Consider the following 21,637-nt stretch of genomic DNA (forward strand, 5'->3'; position numbering starts at 1 on the left):
TTAGCCCTCTATAAACTTTCATCTAGCTCCGCCCTGTTTTATATAATAAATAATTTATTTTAATAATCAAGTTCAATTATATGTTGATTTAACCGTTTACTGGATACTAAAATAAATTAATTAAAGGAGAAGAAAAATAAACACATCAAAAAAGAAATATTTGGTCAGTATTTAACCAGTAAAAAGAGGAGTGAATAATTCTACACTATTAAATATAATCTCATACCATTAAAAACGCTAATGATAACTAATTGATGATTATAAATCACAAAATTTGTTGGTCCTAACACTCCTCCTTATAAAAAAAAAATGAATAGATTAGAGAGAAGAATTATCCAAAATCAGAGCGTGTCGCCGGCAGCGGCTGATGCTAATGTGCACCACGAGCCATGAATAGAAGTCTTGATGTATGATGAGTGAGCTCTGATATGCCATGGAAGGGTCCACAACTACATATATAGTTTTGAGGAACAAAGAAATATAATGCATGAGGTGCATTAAAACAAACATATTATATTAAACATTGGCCGTTTGGTGTATGCGGATTTATTAACTCGCATTCTTGTTCCCTCAAAACAACAAAAAGCTTCTCTCTCATTGTTTAACATTTTGTAAAAATATAAGTCACTATCCTCTTTCGATCCTTCTTCTTTATATACCTTAACTTAACCTCACACAATAACACACACAAAGCACTCCACTCATCCCCAGAAAAGAGTAGTGACTGATCCACACAATGGAGAAGAAAGACGTTGTGGTTTTGGTAGTTTGCTCCTTCTGATTACTGCATGTATTGGGATAGCACAGATAATATTGAATGCTGCAAACGGGTGTTGGTGTTGTTGTTACAGAAAATCTCCTCATGCCAAGCGCAGCTGTGTAGTTCTCTGCAGTATTTTGTCATGGTATGCTAATTTCATCACTTCATAGTTGTTTATTTGACTCTGCTTCTGCCATTTACTTCTTCTGTTGTCGATTATGCCTTATTTTTCATATTGTCATTATGGTTTTGATTTTCTAAAACATGTGATGGATTACATCATGAGAAGGAATTCAAGAGCTGTGCCATGTGTGTGAATGTAAATTAGAAGCCAATCCTAACTTTAGTATTATTAACAAGTGCATCTTGTTTGCTTGTGTATTTGTAAAAAGCATGCATACATAAAATTCAACTCTTAGCAACAACGAAGTTATTATTTGATTTGAGTTTGTAGTTTTTTTTTTTCTTTCTGAAAAATACTAAGGACCGATATTTTTACTATGAAAAATGGGAGACTCGATTAATGTTGGTTCAAATATAATGCAAAAAGTAAGAAAACAGTATTGATCACCTAACATTTTTAGTTTGGTTAAATACTCATGTTAGTCGGTTATTTAATGTGATTAAAATATGTGTTTGAACAGGGTGACACTCGTTGTTGCAATCCTCCTTTTGGTGATTGGTGCTATCTTAAATAATGTACATAAGAAGAGCACACACAGTGATTATTACTCGTGAAATTTTGTTAAACAAGGAGTATTTGCGGTGGGTGGAATCTTATCCCTCGCAAGCATTGTAACTGGGATCACCTATTACCTTCTCTTGGCAGCAGGAAGTGCCAGCAGCACTTCGGCCGATAACTTGTGGTTAGTAAACCACAAGTTATCGCCACGGCATAACCACAGTTAAGTACCTTGGCATGCTGAATTAGTTCTCGCTTTTAGTTGTCTGAAGAAGAGTTTTTAAAATTAAAATGCTTTGTTAAGAAGTAATGTTACCACTGTTGTATACAATTTTTCGTGCATTTTTTGGTATTAGAACTCAGAAGTGATTAACAAGAAAAAGTAATTGTGTCATCATTTAATATTTGTGTTTTTTCATTTTTGTTTTACCTTTTATACTTCAAAAGTAATTGTGTCATCATTTAATATTTTTGAAAAATCTTAACCATATAACTAATTAAAATTGATCGTGTTCATTTAATAATTGGCCAAATTACTTAATTTGCAACATTGTTAAAGTAGACCTTCAGAAGAAGGAAAAAAAAAAGGAAAAATTTTGTGGCTAAAGGTCAAAATTTAACTACAGAATCACAATTTCCTTCTTTGCTAAGTTTTATTTATTGGTATGGTTGTTGATATATTCGAGATATGAAATGGGGGCTAGCTTCTCGTTTGGAATGAGCATACAAAAAGAAAATGGACAAGAAAGGCGATATACGTGGTTCGTCACTAGTGTGCGTGACTACATCCACGGGCATAAAGTTGTGTTTTTATTTCACTGCCAGTGAAATATAATATGTTACAAATTACAAATTTACATACATTGTATGTATGTATGTATATACATGGATGTATACATCATCCAAGTTGCTCATCGAATGCGAGTCACATTGGAAAATGGCTCAGGTCTGGTTTTAGGTGCAGGTTTTGTGACTTCTGGAGCTCCAAATACATTCCAAAATCTCAATGTCTCATCGGCTGCTGCTGATGCAACTGTGCAACCATCAGGGCTCTGAGCCATGAACAGAACTCTTGATGTATGTCCAGTCAGCTCTGCCATCTTTGCCATTGAAGGGTACTTCCAAAGTGTTAGCTGATTCTGTGAAAAACCATGACCACTTAGTAACTCCCTCTCATTCTTGCTCCACAAAAGGGAGCATACCTGAGACCCAGTGTCAACTGAGTTCAAGCATGCACCAGTGTGTGTATTCCAAAACTTAATGCTTCTGTCACCACTGCCTCCACCAGAAGCTAGCAAGTTCCCTTGGAAAGGGCACCAAGAAAGGGCTTTAACCGCTGATGTGTGATCGTTGAGCCGGTGAACCCACTGTGTTGCCGAATTCGAAGATGCCATGGCTCTGTCCCATATGTAAAGTAGATTATCATTGCCTCCACTTGCTAATTGTTGACCTGAAGCTGACCATTTTAGCCCACAAACCTCTTGCTCATGCCCTCTGTAGGTTTCAACAATGTGTGATCTGATCCTAACATCATTGTTGATGATTCTTCCATCCATTCCTCCAGTTGTGAGTATGTGATTGTTCCATGCCAATGATCCAACTCTCTGCCTATGTCCACCTCTCAGTGTCCTCAACTGCAGAATCAAAACAGAACCAACTTCAGCAAACTAAGGATAAAGTGATAAACCAAATTCAATTCATTTCTTGGTTAGAGATAAACCAAACCAACCTGCTTATTTGAAGCCGAATCCCATAGCTGTACTTCAGAGTTGTTCAAGCCAACTGCGATGTGTCGTCCATCCGGTGCCCAGCTAACAGATGTGATAGGTCCATTTTCATCATCAACTGTAACAAGCTCTGAAGTAGAACCGTTTGTTGCATCCCACAAGTACACTGTGGTTCCAAGTGCTATTGCAAGAACATTGGCGCTTCCCCAATCCAGCAAATTGAGGTAGTAATCATCCACAAGATCCGGAGCATCCAATGTCCTCTCTGAAGTCTGACATATCCAGCAAATCAAATCAAATCAAATCAGCACATACAATCAGACAACAAATAATCAAAGGAAGATCATAGTGGTGAACCTGTGGAATGTATCTTCGGGTCTTTGCCGGTTTATCTTGGTGAAGAGTAGAGCAACTCTCATGAGGAATCAAGTCAACTGGTGCAGGTGGCTTGTTCTTGAAAGCGAGAATTCGGGTCCGGTTCATGTTCAAGGATTCTGCAAGCTGCTTCCTGTAGGCGTCTCTAGAGGGGGAACTTACAACTGGATTTTCCTTACCTTTTGCCCCCTCTGTTAACATGTAGTGAGCATAATCGAAATCCATGGCCGATCGATTCGGAATGAACCTGTCCAACTGCAGGCAAAACAAACAAAAATGAAAGGGGATCAAATACTTGCTCTACACAGATAAATTCTCATTTCTGAAAACAATGTATCACAAGTGAATTGCAAATGGAGTGACTTTTTGGAATCATTTTCTTACATTTTCTTTGGAATTCTTTCTCTGAATAAACTGCTCCCGGAGAGGGGAGCGACAATGTGTTTTCATGGTTGTTGTGTTAGAACTCAGAGACTGTGTCTTTGTGGTAGAAGAACTCAAGGATCCTGCATCCATTGTTAGTTAAAAAAGGGAAAAACAGAAAGCGGAAAATGGAATAGATGAAAGAATTCACAAAATCTAATAACAAATCACAAAATCACAGAATTTAATAACAACAATGAAGTGATGATTATTATTAGCGAAAAGATCAGAAATTAGCGGAAGTCAAAGCACAGCAGATTTAGAACGCCGGAGAGATTGGATAAAGAGGGAGAGATGATAATGATTATGGTGAGGAAAATTGAAGTGAAATCTTTAAATAGGGGAAGAAATGCGAATTAGGGTTTTTGCGGTGTTTGGGTTATGGTGGTGGCGGATTGGCGGCAACGGCTAGTTCTCTTTGTTTATGTTAATAGCCGTTGCAATATATATTGACCAGATTGTCCTTCATTGGCATGATGTCTTTTGAGACCACCAGGAGGTGTGAATTGTCAAAATACAAATCCTCAGATTGCCTAAAAACTCACTCCAAAATCCAAATAGCAAAATATTTAAAATGTTGAATGAGTAAATTAATAAATTTTAGGATTGGCGATTTATGTATGAATCTTAATTTTAGTAAAATCTCATTGACTCATTGTAAGCTTAAAAAATGATAGAAAAAAAATCAACTCAACTTGGTACCCTTTTAAGGCAGATTTTTTTGGATATGATTTGGGGGTATGAGTTATGCTGGGATATGATCATTACGGGTGATTTACACTGTTATGACGGCGTTGCTTTTTTGGAATTTTGGGGGAAGAAATCGGAGCCACTGATTTCAAGCAGAGAGGAATCGGTCCCACCGATTTGTGTGAGGGAGAGGTTGATGGGTATGAAATTGATGCCACCGATTTCTGGGTGGAGGAAGACGTTAGCTGAAGAGTGCAGTAATCGGTGGGACCGATTATTGGAGGCAGAGAATTTTATTTTAATCCTGGGTGCACCAATCGGACCCACCGATTTGGGGTGCAGCGGTCGGTCCATCCGATATGCCCGTTAGTGCATACAAAAAGCGGATGGTGAGTTCACAGAAGCCCCATTTCTTCCTCGCCGGTCTCAGCTAATGTTCATCCTCTTCTCTTCTCTTCTCTGATTCTTCTCCTTCATTTTTGTAAAAGAAATTTCTGTGAGGTTGAGAATAGTTAGTGTTATGGATGATAGAGTTGAATTGAAGATTTATTATTACGGACAGATCTTATTGCAAACATATGAGGGAGTTCAATTTGTGTGTGAAAATCCATTAGATGTTGTTATTCCGTTCACATTGTCATTTGAGGAATTGAAAGGTGTGATTTGTGAGAAGATAGATTCTCAAAGATGTAGGAGAGTATCGTGTATTTTGTACAGGTATCCTTTACCTGTGTTTGGTGGGTTTATTCAATTTCAGACCAAGTATGTGATGGACGAAGCGAGTATGCATGAAATGTTTTCAATGTACATGGAAAATCGCCACCGAATGTCGTGCATCGAGTTATATATTGAGTTTGAGCAATCTGAAGCGGACCGTAACATTGAATTGGAAGATTATAATAGTGAAAGCGAAAATGAATTTGAAAGTAACTATGAGATCGTCAGTCCAGGTGAAGACGAAGATGAAGCTGGCAGCGCCATGAACGTAGATGTGGCGGAAGTTGCAAATGCACTAGCAAACCCGCATCCGTTTCAGGAGCCTTCTTTCATGCGGTCATTGGATTTGGAGGCTATGCACGCACCGGAGTTTCCGCAATATATGAATGCGGTGCGTAAACCTAGGTAGCTATGTGAAACTCTGAAGTAGCAGATCGATAAGTCGGATGAGTAATGTATGTGATATGTGACTAGGCATTTGTGACCATAGCGTTTGATTTTTTTATTAATTAATAGTTCTTTGTTGTGAATGATATTTAGTTGTTGTTTACGTAGATGGAATAGCGAAAAATAAGACTATAACGATCTTACATAGTAAAGTGTGTTTATTAATTGAGTTGTAATAAAAGACTTCTTACTGAGTACATAATGAAGCATTTATTACTTTTGATGTATGCAGCCCCTCCTGTTGTGGCGGATGGTGAGTTCACAGTGGGGATGGAATTCAGTTCAAGGGAGGCAGTAATCAAGGCAATGAAAGATTATACCATCCGGAGAGGTGTGGACTATCGGGTATATGAGTCGGAACCGACGACATTCTATGCCAAATGTATAGAATATGGGAATGGTTGTGACTGGTTGATCAGGGTAACCAAAATGCAGAAGAAGTACTGTTGGGAGATAAGGAGGTACAATGGAAGTCATACTTGTACCAGGTCTACTATTTCTCAAGACCATTCGAAGCTGGATTCCAAGACAGTGCAGAAGCAATAAAGCCGTTGGTAGAGGTTGACCCGTCTATAAAGGTGAAATCAGTAATTGCTGATGTCCAGTCAAAGTTTAACTACACCATCAGTTATCGCAAGGCTTGGTTAGCAAAGCAGCAGGCGGTCGAATCAATTTTCGGAAGTTGGGAAGCATCGTATGAAGCTTTGCCCATATGGTTTGAGGCCATGTGCCACAAAGAGCCATCAGCAGTGGTTCACTTTGAAACAATGCCTACTTACCAGGGAGATGATTTGGTTCCTGATATACGTGTTCTACATAGAGTCTTCTGGAGTTATTACCCCTGTATAAGGGCCTTTAGACACTGCAAGCCAGTGGTGCAGGTGGACGGGACTCATTTGTATGAAAAATACAAGGGTTGTTTATTGGTTGCAGTCTCACAAGATGGTAATAACAACATAGTGCCTATTGCATTTACCATAGTGGAGGGAGAGACTTCTGATGCATGGTACTTTTTTCTGAGCAACCTGCATCAACATGTGGTGACACGTGATGGTGTCGGACTTATCTCTGATCGACACGATTCGATTAGGTTAGCTATTGAACGAAGTAATAGGGCGTGGTCTCCTCCTAGAGCTTTCCATATGTTTTGTATCCGGCATATTGAGTCCAACTTCTTGAGGAAGTTCAAGGCACCTTACTTGCAAAAGCTTATCGTCAACATTGGTAAGTTTGAATAGAATGAACTTTGAATTTATTGTAAGTACGATCAAAATAGAATGGTGTTCATAGTTGACTGAATGTTTTTCATAGGATACTCGAGGACGACCAGGGAGTACCAGATGCGCTATGAACGATTAAAGGAACGGGGTGAGGCTTACACCAACTGGCTTGATCGGATCCCTCGTGAGCAGTATGCTTTGGCATTTGATGGTGGTTACCGATGGGGTCAACATTGCTGACTGACCTTTAATAACTCCAATTTGGGATACATAATAAAATCCAGTCTCGCGTAACTATGACTCAACAATTTGGTTATATGGATCCGGCGGGTGTAAATGATCACACATCAACATCCTTGAAGCCTACAATATCACATTTCCATTATAAGAACAAGTATAATATAACTATATTATTCAAAAACACAATTATACTTAACATGTCCATTATAACTAATTCCCAGCATAACTGCAATTCAAATATACACATTAAATCTGTTATACAAAAATCCTTCAATCATATTCATTACCTTATAACAGAAATTAATTAACCTTACATAGTAAATCAGCCTCTATTATTATTATTATTATTATTATTATTATTATTATTATTATTATTATTATTATTATTATTATTATTATTATTATTCAAACAGCATACATACTAATTTTTTATTATTATTATTATTATTATTATTATTATTATTATTATTATTATAAAACATCAAACTAATTTATTATTATTATTATTATTATTATTATTATTATTATTATTATTATTATTCATACTAATTTTTCTATTATTATTATTATTATTATTATTATTATTATTATTATTATTCAAACAGCATATATACTAATTTTATTATTATTATTGTTGTTATTATTATTATTATTCATATAAAAAACAGCATACTAATTTATTATTATTATTATTATTATTATTATTATTATTATTATTATTATTATTATTATTATTATTCAAACAGCATACATACTAATTTTATTATTATTATTATTATTATTATTATTATTATTATTCATATATACTAGGTTTACTAATTTTTTATTATTATTATTATTATTTAACACAGCATAAAATCTAAGTTTAGTTATTACTAATTTATTGTCTAAATTTTACTAAATTAAAATTCAATTGTTAATGATCATAAATAAAATAATTAATTAAATTTTTATTATTAATCATAATAATTAATTAAACTCAATTACTAATACTGATAATAACAATAACAATATATCAATATCCACCTATTCCAATCTAATATGTACAGATCTCATTTTTCTTTCTCTTTCATTCATTCATTCTTTACAAACATTCATTTTTTTATTTTATTTTAATTAATATGCATAAAAAAAAAACCCAGTTCACCCTCACCGGTACAATTTACTAACTAACTATATCATTCATACATACATACATACATAGTTACATACAAGGTTTATTCCTATTTTAATTTCTATTTCTAACCACCTAATAATAAAATTATACATACATACATGCTTTTTTTTTTTGGTGACTTACATACATACATACATGCTTAATCTCTACTTAGTGCCATTATAATATATATTGCTAATAAAATCTAAAATTATCACTATTATTATCATTAAATAAGATTATTAAAAAATAAAAACTTACATAATTTGAATGTCCAAGATATATGAAGTTCTGGATGATTTACTTCCTTAATTTTTCTTCTTTTTGGCATTTTTATTCAAATTTTTCACCGAGATTGTTGTGGTCCAACAATGGTGAAATGGTGGGGTTGAGAGTAAGCAGAAAGGGATAGTTTGTGTGAGAGTGAAAGAGATAGTGTTGGGAGGGTGAAAGAGATAGGGAAAGACGGGTTTTGAGGGGTGAAACACGCATAGAGAGTCACGGGCCACCCAGAAGCCAGGTGCATGCGCGACGCGTGGCAACGGGGTCACCAATCGGTGCCACCGATTTGCACACCTACCGCTCCCTGAAATCAGACCCACCGATTTCCGTCCCCCCATCGGTGCCACCGATTTCTTCGACGACGCTGTCACATCTCCGTGAAACACCCCAAACCCCCATAACGTTGCGAAACTCCTACACCGTCTCCATATCAAAATTAAAAAACTCCCCTTTCAACTATTCCTTTAACCAGTTTTTTATTACATTAATTTTAAAAAAAATAAAATAAATACATCTAAACAAATTTAATATTTTTTTAATTTAAAATATAAATTTAAAAAATAATTTAGACAAAACTAAAATCCAAAATTTTAATTTTAAATTTTTAAATCAATTTTAAACTTTCTAAACACTAGTACATCCTAAAACAAACTCTTAAATATCCCAAAATAAACTTCAGTCCCGTAAAATCTAGTCATTGCAGCGTCTTTATTGGCACCGGATTCGATGGTCCCAAAACGTTTGGACTATTAAATAGTCCCATAACAAAACATATTTTTTAAGTTTTTTAATAACTGTTAAATAATCATTTTCTAATTTTAATTACAAATTAACCCCATATATTTTATTTAATTATAAAAACTATTTTTTATTTTATAAATTATTATTTTATCATTCATCTATTATGTTTATTAACAATAAAAAATAAAAATAATAATAAATTAGATTTTCCATTGATCGTAATAAACTTTTTGGCAATTCCAATCGATTAAAAGTTTATCTTTGATCCGTGACATTCGTCCAGGGCTATGAAATCGTGTTTCTTAGAAAATCAATCGATTGGACTTCAGGTTATCACAAAACAATCGATTGAAAATTGTAAGGCAGTATGATTTTTGCAAAAATCAATCGATTAGTCATATTACCCAATCGATTGAACGATGACTAGAATGTGGATTTTTTATAATTTAATCGTTTGTTTATATTAGCCAATCGATTGTTATTTTTATAACCACATGAAAGCTTGTTATTAGAGTGAATAAATGACCACTGCTGACATTTGGAGCCCATTGAGTGCAATTTTTCACCGGTTCATGATTACTGTTGTAGGAAACTCATTCGGTTGGGTTGCAGTGATTATCTTCTTATTATTAATTTTGTCACTATTTGGTACATCTATGACTTTTCTAAGAAGAAACTCGTGGCAATTGTACATGTGAATGCATTGGATGAAATTGGGACAGTGTCTAACGTTTTTTGTTGTCACCACACAAGTAAGGAAAGTCTGATCTATGTTTTTATTGATCCAGGTGAAATAATGGATCTTTAGGAAGAGTCATTCGCTGATCCTAATAATCGTATTAACATTGTTCCTTAGGTCAGAGTCAAGCTCCAAATCAATGGTAATTTTTTTGCTAAGGTTGAATCCAAGAGTAATCTTAAAGTTGGTCCCTATGAGAAGCACTATATGTAAGTATGCACCTTTCTCTTGTTTCTGTTCTTTCTATTATGAATTTATGAAACTATCTCAAACTTAATTAATTCATGTCCTATCCATTATGGACAGATTTGCTGTTGGATGAAATTGGGAGCCAACCACAGCTAAAGACATTTGTCATCCATGATTTTGTGGAAGGAGATTACTATATGGATAAATTGGGCATAGCAAATGGTTTTTCCACAAGTAATTTCGAGAATGCAAAAATATCAGCAGTGGTCATTTTCTTCACTCTAATAACAAGCTTTCAGGTGGTTATAAAAATAACTTTCGATTGGGTAATAAAACAATCGATTGAATCATAAAAAACTCTCATTCTAGTCATCGTTCAATCGATTGGGTAATATGACCAATCGATTGATTTTTGCAAAAACCATACTGCCTTACAATTTTCAATCGATTATTTTGTGATAATCTAAAGTCCAATCGATTGATTTTTTAAGAAACACAATTTCACAGCCCTGGACGAATGTGACGGATCAAAGATAAACTTTTAATCGATTGGGATTGCCAAAAAGTTTATTACGATCAATGGAAGATCTAATTCGTTATTGTTTTTTGTTTTTGCTTGTTAATAAACATAATAGATGAATGATAAAATAATAATTTATAAAATAAAAAATAAAATTTTATAATTAAATAAAATATATGGGATTAATTTGTAATTAAAATTAGAAAAGCACTATTTAGCCGTTATTAAAAAACTTAAAAAACATGTTTTGTAATGAGACCATTTAATGGTCTAAACGTTATGGGACCATCGAATCCTTAACCGTCTTTCCTCATCATGCTCCTCCCCCACACCACGCTCCTTTTCGCGCACACTCCTCCTCCGCAGCGCACACTCCTCCGTCGCAATTCTCATCTTCGCCGCATTAGTTTCTCATTAGCACGTTCTTCCTCTTTCCCACTTTCCATCTCGCACGCAAAGCATCATTTCTTTCGCATTTTCTGAATCAGTTCCGCTAGAAAATTAACTAGGAGTATAGTCAATTAGAGCTAATTAGTTGAAAAATTAGATCTGTTATAAAAAAAAATTCACTACCTTAATTTTTTGAATTTCAAAATTAGAAATAAAAGGAATTGGTTTGAATTGACTTATGTTGTAGTTAGTTCCCTAAATTTTTTCTTTATAAATTAGTAGAGTTTTTGTTTGTCTCTCATTCCTTTATTTTTTCGATTTTGTAAAAGATTCTATCTTTTTAATCTATGCATAATTTTAAATGTGTTTGTATTGATAATTTTCTTTTGCAATACTCTATTTGATTTGGGATTTGTTATCTCATTTAAATTCTCTATGTTATTAGAATTCTTGATCTCCTATTTTTTTTTCTATTTAATAAAAGATTTTATCTTTTAATTTATAATTTTTTGTATTATTTTATTTTATTTGAGATTTGTTACCTCCTTTAAATTCTCTGTGTTATTAAAATTCTTAGTCTCTCATCTCTTTTTTTTATGCCTAATATAAGGTTTCATCTTTTTAATCTATACATAATGTATGTTGGATGTCTCTGTAATTTTCTTTATGTATTTGTATTGATTTTTTTTTTACTCTATTCTGTTTGATCTGGAACCTATAATATTAATGTAATTTAAATGTGTCAATATCTAATTTAGACGTATTTATGTTGTTCATTTAATTGTAAAAGTGTTTATATTTTTGAACATTTTCATGCAAAATTTGTGTGAATAATGGATGAATTTTAGATGTGTTTTGAAAACGTTATATTTGTTATTTGTTATTTTGGATGTGCCTTGAAAACACATTTAAAATATTACATCAATATATATATATATATATATATATATATATATATATATATATATATATATATATATAACACATTCAAAATAATATAATTACATACAAAATGAATTATGAACACATCTAAAATAAAACTATGTTTTAAAATATGGTTTAAACGATTTTAGTGTCTCCTTATTTTATTTTTGATGATGAAGACGACAAAAGATAAGGTAAGTTAAAAAACAAAAATGAATAAATAAAAAGAGTAAAAGTAACCGCTTTTTGAATGAAAAGAGAGAATATATAACAATCTCAATTCATGAAAAAAAAAGTTACATAATGTATTCTGTTTCTTCTACAAACTTGAAATATGAATCTATTAAAAATATTATAATTAATAAATTAAATTTAAAGGCTGGTTAATGAATAATTATTAAAGGAATAATAGCATTTCTCAAAAATAATGCCAGGTAAAGAAATTATTTTTGTAATCAAATTAAATTAATATTTTTTTATAGATTTCTTTTTTTTATTTAATGGATTTTTATTGAGTTAATAAGTGATTGAAGTAAGGCTTGGTTTGGTAAAGTTTTTCGAAAAGGTAGTACAAATAACTCGTTTTGTGTTTGATAAATTAAAAAACTCATGTGCTTATGCTTGTAGTTTTTTAAAAATTAGGGTGCTTTTGAAAGCATTTAAAGAGAAACTTTTTAAAGTTGGCTTGTATTTATTAAAATTAAAAAAATTTAATATAATCTTATAGATTAATTAATATCTAAATTTTAAAAGTTATTATAATATTTTTAAATTTTAAAAGCTATTTTATTAAACGTATTTATTGTTGTTTGTGCTTATTAAAAATTATTTTTAATTTAATTTATCAAATACAAATACTACAACTTTTAAAAAACTAACTTTTAAAAATTAGCTTTCATAAACTACTTTTAAAAGATAAAAATTTTACTAAACTAAACCTAATTTAATTGAACTTGATTACTAAAATAATTTGGTTACCTAGCATTGTTAAAAAACAAAAACCCAAACATCTTATGTTGGGTTCTATGTTTATTGAATTGATTTACTTAAAATTGTTTTCAAAATACAGTCAATTATAGTTGATAATTCCTTTAAAAATGATTCTGAATTTTTTAAGTTAGGTTTTTTTTATTGTTAGTTTTATGGTCGAGTACTTCTTTTATAATCTAGTTCTACAGTATAAAATTAATTTTTCTTTTTATTGTTTTGAACTGAAAGATAAAATTAATTTTAAGAAAATGAAATGCAAGTTTCTCAAATACATAAATGAATTGGAAGAGATTCAAATGGACTCAATTAAATTTTTGTTTGAAATGGGTCTGACCCTAAATCCTAAATATGATCAGGTGTAATATTTAGTATCACAATGCAGTTAAAAATGCTTTAACTAACTTTTTTCCAAAAATAAAATAAGACTATTATTTTTAAGAGAAAATTCCACTCCACTTTCCTGCGATATGCTAAAATGACACTCATCTCCCATCTATTTTATAAATGTACATTCCGATCCCTTCTAACTTTTAAAAAACCTCATCTTTAATCCATTTTAAACTTTTTGTGTAAACTAATATTAACTTTATCCATTTTTAAGAAAAAATAAATTATTTTTTTAAAAAATACCCATTAGCAAAAATTATATTTTTTATCATTAAATTTTACTTACCAAAATATTCTTTAATAAATTATTCTTTTATTGATTAAATTATATTTTTAAAAAAATTTAATAATTATATATTTTTTTCTAAAATACCCTTCAATAATTTTATAATTATTAAATTATAATTTTACCAAAATTTTCGTTAACAATTTTTTTATATTTTACTATTAATTTTTTGATATCTATATATATTATTTTAACATTAAATAAAAAATTTTAGTAAGATTATTTTTCAATATCAATATATATTAATTGTTATACATATTAACAGTGCTAAGATTTTTTTATTTAATGTTAAAATAATATATATTAATCAAAAAATTAATAATAAAATATAAAAATAATTGTTAACAAAAATTTTAGTAAAATCACAATTTAATAATTAAAAATTATTGAAGAGTAGGTATCTCAGAAAAAAATAATTTAATTATTAATTTTTTTTAAAGTATTTTGATAAAAATACAATTTAATCAATAAAAAAATAATTTATTAAAGAATATTTTGGTAAGCAAAATTTAATGATGAAAAATAAAATTTTTGTTAATGAATATTTTTTCAAAAAATAATTTATTTTTTCTTAAAAAATGGATAAAGTTAATATTAGTTAACACAAAAAATTTAAAATGGATTAAAAAAGAAGTTTTTTAAAAGTTAGAAAGGATGGGAATATACATTTATAAAATAGAAAAAAAAGAGTGTTATTTTAACATCTCGCAAAGGAGGTGAGTGAAATTTTCTCTATTTTCAATTGTTATATAATTTTTTCTTGCATTTTTATCCTTCTTAATGATTTGATAACAAACTATTAACAGAGAGCATAAAGTAAATGTTAACAATTATTAAACACATATTCTCTATTCAATAGTTTACAAGCTTAAATATGTGGTCACGAAGAGAAAAGAGAAAAAAAAAAAAAGATACCATAATCGTTACTTACAAAAAGAGGATTTAAAATATACTATAGTAATATGGATATAGATAAATTTTGTGAGAATATAATAAATTGTAACTTAGAGCTATTTTGAATAAGTTTATAAGTGAGTTTTTAAACTTTTAACTTATAAAAAAATATTAATTTGTGACTCTTTTAAAAGTTATTTAAAATGCTTACAAAGAAGTTTTAAAAAAAATTACTTCTATAAAATTATAATAAAAAAATTTATTATTCTCTTTTTAAAATAAACATTTTTTAACTAAAAAATTAAATAAATTGATAAGTTATTTTTAATATAAGTCTTTATCTTTTAGGTTTTTTTTTTTAAAAAAAATTTAATTAAATTATTTATCCAAACTAATCCTTAACCATATTTTAGAAATACTAACAAAAACAAAAGATACATATTTTTCAAAAATTTAATTTTTGATACAGGCCTGCTACACATACAAGCTTTTTTAGCTTACAAGTTCTACAAGTTGGCCCAAGCCCAAGAAAAAGAACGCGCACCACACTCCCCACACTCGAGCGTAAAAACCACGTGCGTTACTCAACCGTTTCATTTTTCCAAAGCGCGCTCATTATGAGAGACTCTTCCTCAATCAATACCCAAACCCTCGAGATTCAAGCAACGTTCGAAACCAAACAAAGTTCTAAAGAAACCGTCCAACTCCTCGTGAAAAGTAAAAGAAATCAAGAAGAAAACATACAAATCTCCATCAAAAAGCACCAAAAACAACAAACAAATATTTTTCAAGGTACTGTTTCATTTTTCTTCTAGATTTTTCACATTTTTGTTTCTGATTTCGAAATCGAAGCACTATATCGTCGCATTTCTCTCTCTGTTTCACTGTTCTTGGTTTAGATCTCATATTACTGTTCTGATGAAACTCTTTAAGTCGTTTACGCTGTTTTACGTACTTATAGTGAAATAATTTTTGGGTGTATACATATAAACTCTGTTTTGTGCATGTTTGGATGTTTTTTAAGTAGGTTTGTATACATATAAACTCTGTATGATGCATTTCTGGGTGTATATGTCAGACTTTGAATGTGACTGGTGCTTCTAGTGGCATTTTGAACTTAAATATCATTCTGATATATATATATATAGGGGTGTTCAAAACCGATCAGGACTGACCTAAACCGACCAACCGAACCGAAAAAACCGAAAATCGAACAAACTGAAAACTGAAAAACCGAAAAAATAAATTTTGCTATTTTTATTGCAGTTTGGTTCGGTTTTCGGTTCTGACAATGAAAATCCCAACCGAACCGGCATATGAAAAACCCTAAAAAACCAACCCAGCCACCCCACAAAGACCCCAAACGTGACTCCTGTCTCCTCAGTCCTCACTCAGTCACTCGTGACCTAAGTCACCTAACCCCCGCACCCCCAAATGTAAACCTAGCTTCTCTCCCTCTCTTCTCTCAGTATCACTCTCTGCTGCTCTCAGGCTCTTCTCGAAGCCTTTTATTCTTCTCAATTCCCACCACCAGCAGCACCGAAGCCTTCCACCCAGCGAGCACCGACCCAGCAGCGTTCTTCCCAATAGTGCCCAGCATTGCCAGCGAGCATCGACCCAGCAACGTTCTTCCCAGCAGCACCGATCCGTCGACTGCCGAAGCCTTCTTCCCACTGAGCCACCCAACACAGCACCAGCCAGCAGCGTTTTAACTTAACCCACAACACAAGACAGCACAGGACTGACCACTGAGCCACCCAGCCGCCGATTCAACTGAGATATGGAGCCCGAGCCTCCGAGTCAGGTATGTATTTAAGTAATTTGACTAATTTCTGTTCAATAAATCAATAATCATTAATGGATTGCTGCTGGTTGTTGTTAACTTGTTAATCAATAAATCAATCATTTCAGTTTCATTGTTCTATATATTTGTTGTTTGATTGTTGATTGTTGTTTATTATTTTGTTGTTATTTTTTGAAATTGCTAGTAATTACTATTGCTGTTCATTGTTCATTGTTGATTGCTGGTTGTTGTTTATTGTTCATTACTGATTTTTTAATTATTTGTTCATTACTGATTGTTTGAAAATATTAGTAATTAGGTTGATGAAGGTAGCTATTTTGTAAAATAGGTCAATGTTATTCTTTTTTCCCCTTATAATATTTGAAAAAAAAAACTACTTTTTATTTTAGGTTCGGGAGATTATTAGCAGATTTGAGAAGAAGGGATTTTACTTAAAAGGTAAATTCTTTTGTTTTTGTTACTACTTAACATACGTGCTAACAATTTAGCTTAGAAACTCCACAAATTGCTAGTAATTATAAAGTCTTTCTTTAATGGATTGGTCTAATACATTATCTCTAGTTCTATTGTTGCCATGGTCTGGGAGGGTAAAGGTGTTGTTGCAACTGGCTGAAAGTTGATTGGAGCAACAAATCCCTTGGCATCTGAGCCTGGAACTATTCATGGTGGTCTTGCATCGAATGTGCTTTCCATAGATCTTGCCATTCATGGTAACTATTTACTTAAACTCATCTCAATCTAACAGCACAATTTCGACTATGCTTTCCATAGATCTTGATCGTAGGTCTGTTAAGTAAATTTTAGGTTGACAAGTAAAATGGTTAATGTTATAATCTTATTTTTGAAATAATTGTTCAAATTAATCATAAAATCAAGTGCACTTTAAATAAAGGTTGTAGTGGTCTATGTGTGTGGATCCTTTTTGATTGGAGTATTGGACATGTCAGTGGTAGAATTTTGACATTGTTTGATAAGGTAGTCCCTAGAATGGGTCCTAAGAGATGATGGTGAAGATTCACCTGTGACATGATCAAGTGCTTTTTCCAATTATTATTGTTTTTATTATATAACTATCTTTTGATTTTAGGTAGGTTTGCTTAAAGAAGTTTCATTGTTTTGTTAGAGAGGACACCAAGACGTGGCTATCTGTTGCTGGAAATTTATTTTTATTTTTTGTTGTGTTGACTATTGAACCTTTAAACTTTTTTAATTGTCGTATTTTAATTTCTTTTGTCGGATGACTTTTCTCTAAAAACTGAACCAAACACGCACCGCGAACACTCCTATATATATATATCTGGTGCTGTTCTAATTGTGCTTGACCTTGTAGTGTCATTTTATACATGTTTTGTTTGGGTGTATGAGACTGGTATTTGGGTGCACGTGGCTGATATTTGGGTGTATGTATCTGGTATTTGGGTACATTTTTTATCTATTGACAGTATTTCTTTTTTCTTGCAGTAAAAATAACAACCAAGAACCAAGGTGGAAAAAAAATACAATGTAAGCACATATAGATATCTTAGAACAAGTCAAATTTTCCTAATACAAATATAGATTATTTAAATGACTCTAATTTTGCTTTGTTTACAGCAAACCAAAGACTTGATGTGTGCCACCAGACTATTGAGTAAAAATTTTGAAAAGATGAGCGAGCCAAAGAAAGTGATCGTTCATGAATTAGGTTTTGGTGGACTCATGCACATCCCGCCAATGAATGTGCTTCACAAACTATTAAATGAGTTGGCTAATTCCTTTAAATTGGGAAAAAACACACTGGAAACAAGTTATGGTTCCTTTAACGTTAAACCCAAAACAATAGGGGCTGCCCTTGGCCTCAATGCATCAAGTAACTCATTACAGAAAACCTCTATACTTTCATTCTGTGTAATATATTCTTCGTAATATCTTATTCTGATCTCATGTAATCAAGTAATAAATTTAGGTGTATATGAGTGATATTTGGGTGTATTTCAAGTAATAAATTGTTTTCTTTTTTGTAGGAGATCTATTTCCTGATAAAGTGAGTTATAAGAATCTTTTTGAAGAGAACAAACTGATTTTTAGAAAGTTCCAGGGCAACACTCTAAAGAATCTGACCGATGACATGATGAGTATCAATGTTGAAAACGAACAAGATCGCCTGATGTTCAAAAGGATTTTCATCCTCTATATTCAGATGGCGTTCTTGTTGCCAACTACAATAAACAAAGTATCTCCCATGCACATAGCTCCAATTTTTGAGATGGAGAAAATAACGGAGGGGAACTGGGGCTGAATTTTATCATCAAAGGCATAACAAATTACCGTTTGAAAAAGAAAAAATCAATTGACGGATGCCTCTATGTCTTGATGATAATCTATTTCCATCTAGCAAAAAACAAGGACAAGAAAGAAGAAGAAAATCCTGGACTACCCTGGGTTAGCAACTGGAATAGAGAGCAGCTCGTTGCAAGGATGATAGCAGAGATAGATGGTCATATGGTAAGCGAATAGAATACCTTCTCTGATTTGGGTGTGTTTTATTTATGTAGATGCTATAAACTAACATTTCTACTATTTCAAGGCATCGTCAAGATGGCAGAAACAAAAAAAATTGAAAGAAATGAAAAAAAAAAGAAAAGAAAGAGGAAAAGTAAAAAACAGAAAAAAAGAAGCCAAGTGCATTATCTGAGAGTGATCCATCAGAGACTGAAGTTGATTTTTTCTCTGAGTCTGAGTTGAAAGAAGACTCAAAGGAACCTAGAAGGAAATATCCCAAAAGGACGGCCAAAAAGTAAGTAATATTTTTGGGTCTATTTTGTCAGTTTTAGGGTGTTTTTTCCTAATGATTATTTGCTTTCCAAAAAGAGGAAGCAAATTTTAGAGGATTCCAGTTCAGAAAGCAAAAGTGAATCCAATGATAAGTAAGATTCTGAAACTATCATCAATTTCTTTCCTATTTCTTACAAAATTTAATGTATTAACAGAGGGTTTCTCATTTAATTTTAGGAGTGAAGAATCATTGGCAATTAAAAAACAAAAATCAAAGAAAAAATTCACACTCCTGCAAAAAAGTATGCACTGCTTTCAAGAGTATCTCATCATCAATATTGTTGTATTTGTCTGATTCATAATTTTTTTATTTTCAGGATGCAATCCAAAAAAAGAAAGCACATAATTGAGGATTCGTCTTCAGAAGAAGAAATTCATTCCTATGATGGGTAAGATACTTTCTAAAGCTATCTTACACTCTATAATCAAAACTATATTTTGTTAACATGTAATTTTGAATGTACTGGCAAAACTGAAATTGGAACTGAAACAATAGAAGAATTTTTAAGACAATGAAAAAAGAAGAAAACAAATGAAAGAGGCTGCTGCACAGGGGTATGTTGAATTTGGGTGTATATGATCTTTTTTAAGGTGTTTTGGTTGCTGATTATTATTCTTGCTTTATTTGATAGAATTTTGATATCCTGATTTAACTAAATAGTATTTTTTACTGAATGATATTTATTCTATACTTAGAATGCCGGAGGTGAACTTAGCAAACGAGACTGATCCTTTGTTTTAAGGACAAACGGATCAAAGCATTGTAAACAAACCTTCAGATTACATGTAACATCTTTTTCTTATACCATTTTTTAAATTCTTTTTTTTACCATATTCTTCTAATTCTTTATATATTTTTTTAGAACAAAGAGCCCTTTAATGTTTTATTTAAGAAAAAAAAAGGTAGGAAAAAAAATCTGCAACTACGTAAGTTCTAAAAAAAAAAAAAGAGCCTTTCCGGGTGTATTTGGTTATTATTTGGGTGCATTGTTTTCTTATTTGGGTGGATTTCAGGTTGAGTAGGGAAGAAGAATCGGTCAGTGACCCAACTCAACAACAAATGGTCGTTTTTCAACCGCCCTCTGAATCGCTTAATATGTAAGTTTTACAACTAAATTTCAACCTTCTAATAATCTATTTTAAAGGGCTTTCTTAACGTTTTATTTTTGTCTTGTTTAGAGTTCCAATTCAACTATGCCTGGCTTCATCCCAGATAACATCAGCAAGCCCTGTGCCACCAATCGAACCATCCCCCTAACAGAGAGGTGAGGAATAATATTCGGGTGTATTTAGTTATTGTTTGGGTATATTGTTTTCTTATTTGGGTGTATATCTTGAAAATTGAGCTGTAGTTGATTTTTTTTATAATTTGATTCGTTTTCTCTAACCCTGCAGCACTCTACAACCCCAGAAAGTTTATGAAATCACACCGACGGTGCCAGCAGCTCCATCTAAAATGTATGTTCAACACAATATAACTTGGTTTTTGATATCATTCATCTATTCTTATTCTTATAGTATGATATATGTCAACATGCAGTGATCCAGCCCCCGAAGCCACTGCTGCTGCATTATTGTTGATGGCCCGGACAGCATCCTACGTACCTAGAGAATGTCCGTTGCCATCATTCAGCCTTGGCTTCACTGATTCAAGCCAAGAAGAAACACAGAGCCAAGAGGGGCAGGGGCAACCAGAACCTCAGGTGGGAAAAATTCCGAAAACCACAGCACTAATAGAAGAATTAGATGAGTTGGTGGAAAAAATTACAAAGGGTGGAGTAAAGACAGCACTAGATTCTGCAGAGGGTAAAAGTTCCCCAATTGAAAAGCAGACCGTGGGCCAGATTTTTGACAAGTTTGAAACTCCTGCAAGGAGCAATTTAATGTCAGCCGAAATGAAAGAAAAATGCTACCTCTGGGCCACACGTATAAAGACATACGGGGACGGAAGTACTGATGAGTATGATCCAGTTTGCACACTCAATGTCCCACAACCATTGGTGTTGTCAAGAGTCCACTTTGCATCTCTAAAAGCTACTTCATATATCGAAGCTGACGTAAGATTAAAATAAGATTAATAATTATATTATGACATGTGACTGAAATATTGATTGATGTAATTAATTTGGCTATTTTGTTTTTCTAGATTGTCACTGTTATGTGCTTGATCCTAAACCAAGAAAATATTAAAAGATTTCAGGAAGAAATTTACTGTCTCCCGCCTAATATTGTGGTAAGGT

At 32.1% G+C, this 21,637-nt stretch overlaps 1 protein-coding gene and 1 long non-coding RNA gene across 2 annotated transcripts; one reads left to right on the forward strand and one right to left on the reverse strand.

Moving 5' to 3' along the window:
• The first annotated feature begins 679 nt into the window (after positions 1-679).
• Positions 680-3,927, forward strand: LOC140179613 (uncharacterized). The gene is made up of 2 exons (XR_011873205.1): positions 680-905; positions 1,405-3,927. It is a non-coding gene; the product is annotated as an uncharacterized lncRNA (long non-coding RNA).
• On the reverse strand, positions 2,077-4,379 carry LOC112749788 (cell division cycle 20.2, cofactor of APC complex). The gene is made up of 4 exons (XM_025798174.3): positions 3,929-4,379; positions 3,527-3,799; positions 3,172-3,441; positions 2,077-3,076 (listed from the first exon to the last, which is right to left on the reverse strand). The coding sequence occupies exons 1-4, from the start codon at positions 4,058-4,060 to the stop codon at positions 2,354-2,356; spliced, it is 1,398 nt and encodes a 465-aa protein (XP_025653959.1). The 5' UTR covers positions 4,061-4,379; the 3' UTR covers positions 2,077-2,353.
• Positions 4,380-21,637: the final 17,258 nt, after the last annotated feature.

This window comes from Arachis hypogaea, chromosome 15, assembly GCF_003086295.3.
Source record: "Arachis hypogaea cultivar Tifrunner chromosome 15, arahy.Tifrunner.gnm2.J5K5, whole genome shotgun sequence".
NCBI classification, from domain to species: Eukaryota; Viridiplantae; Streptophyta; class Magnoliopsida; order Fabales; family Fabaceae; genus Arachis; species Arachis hypogaea.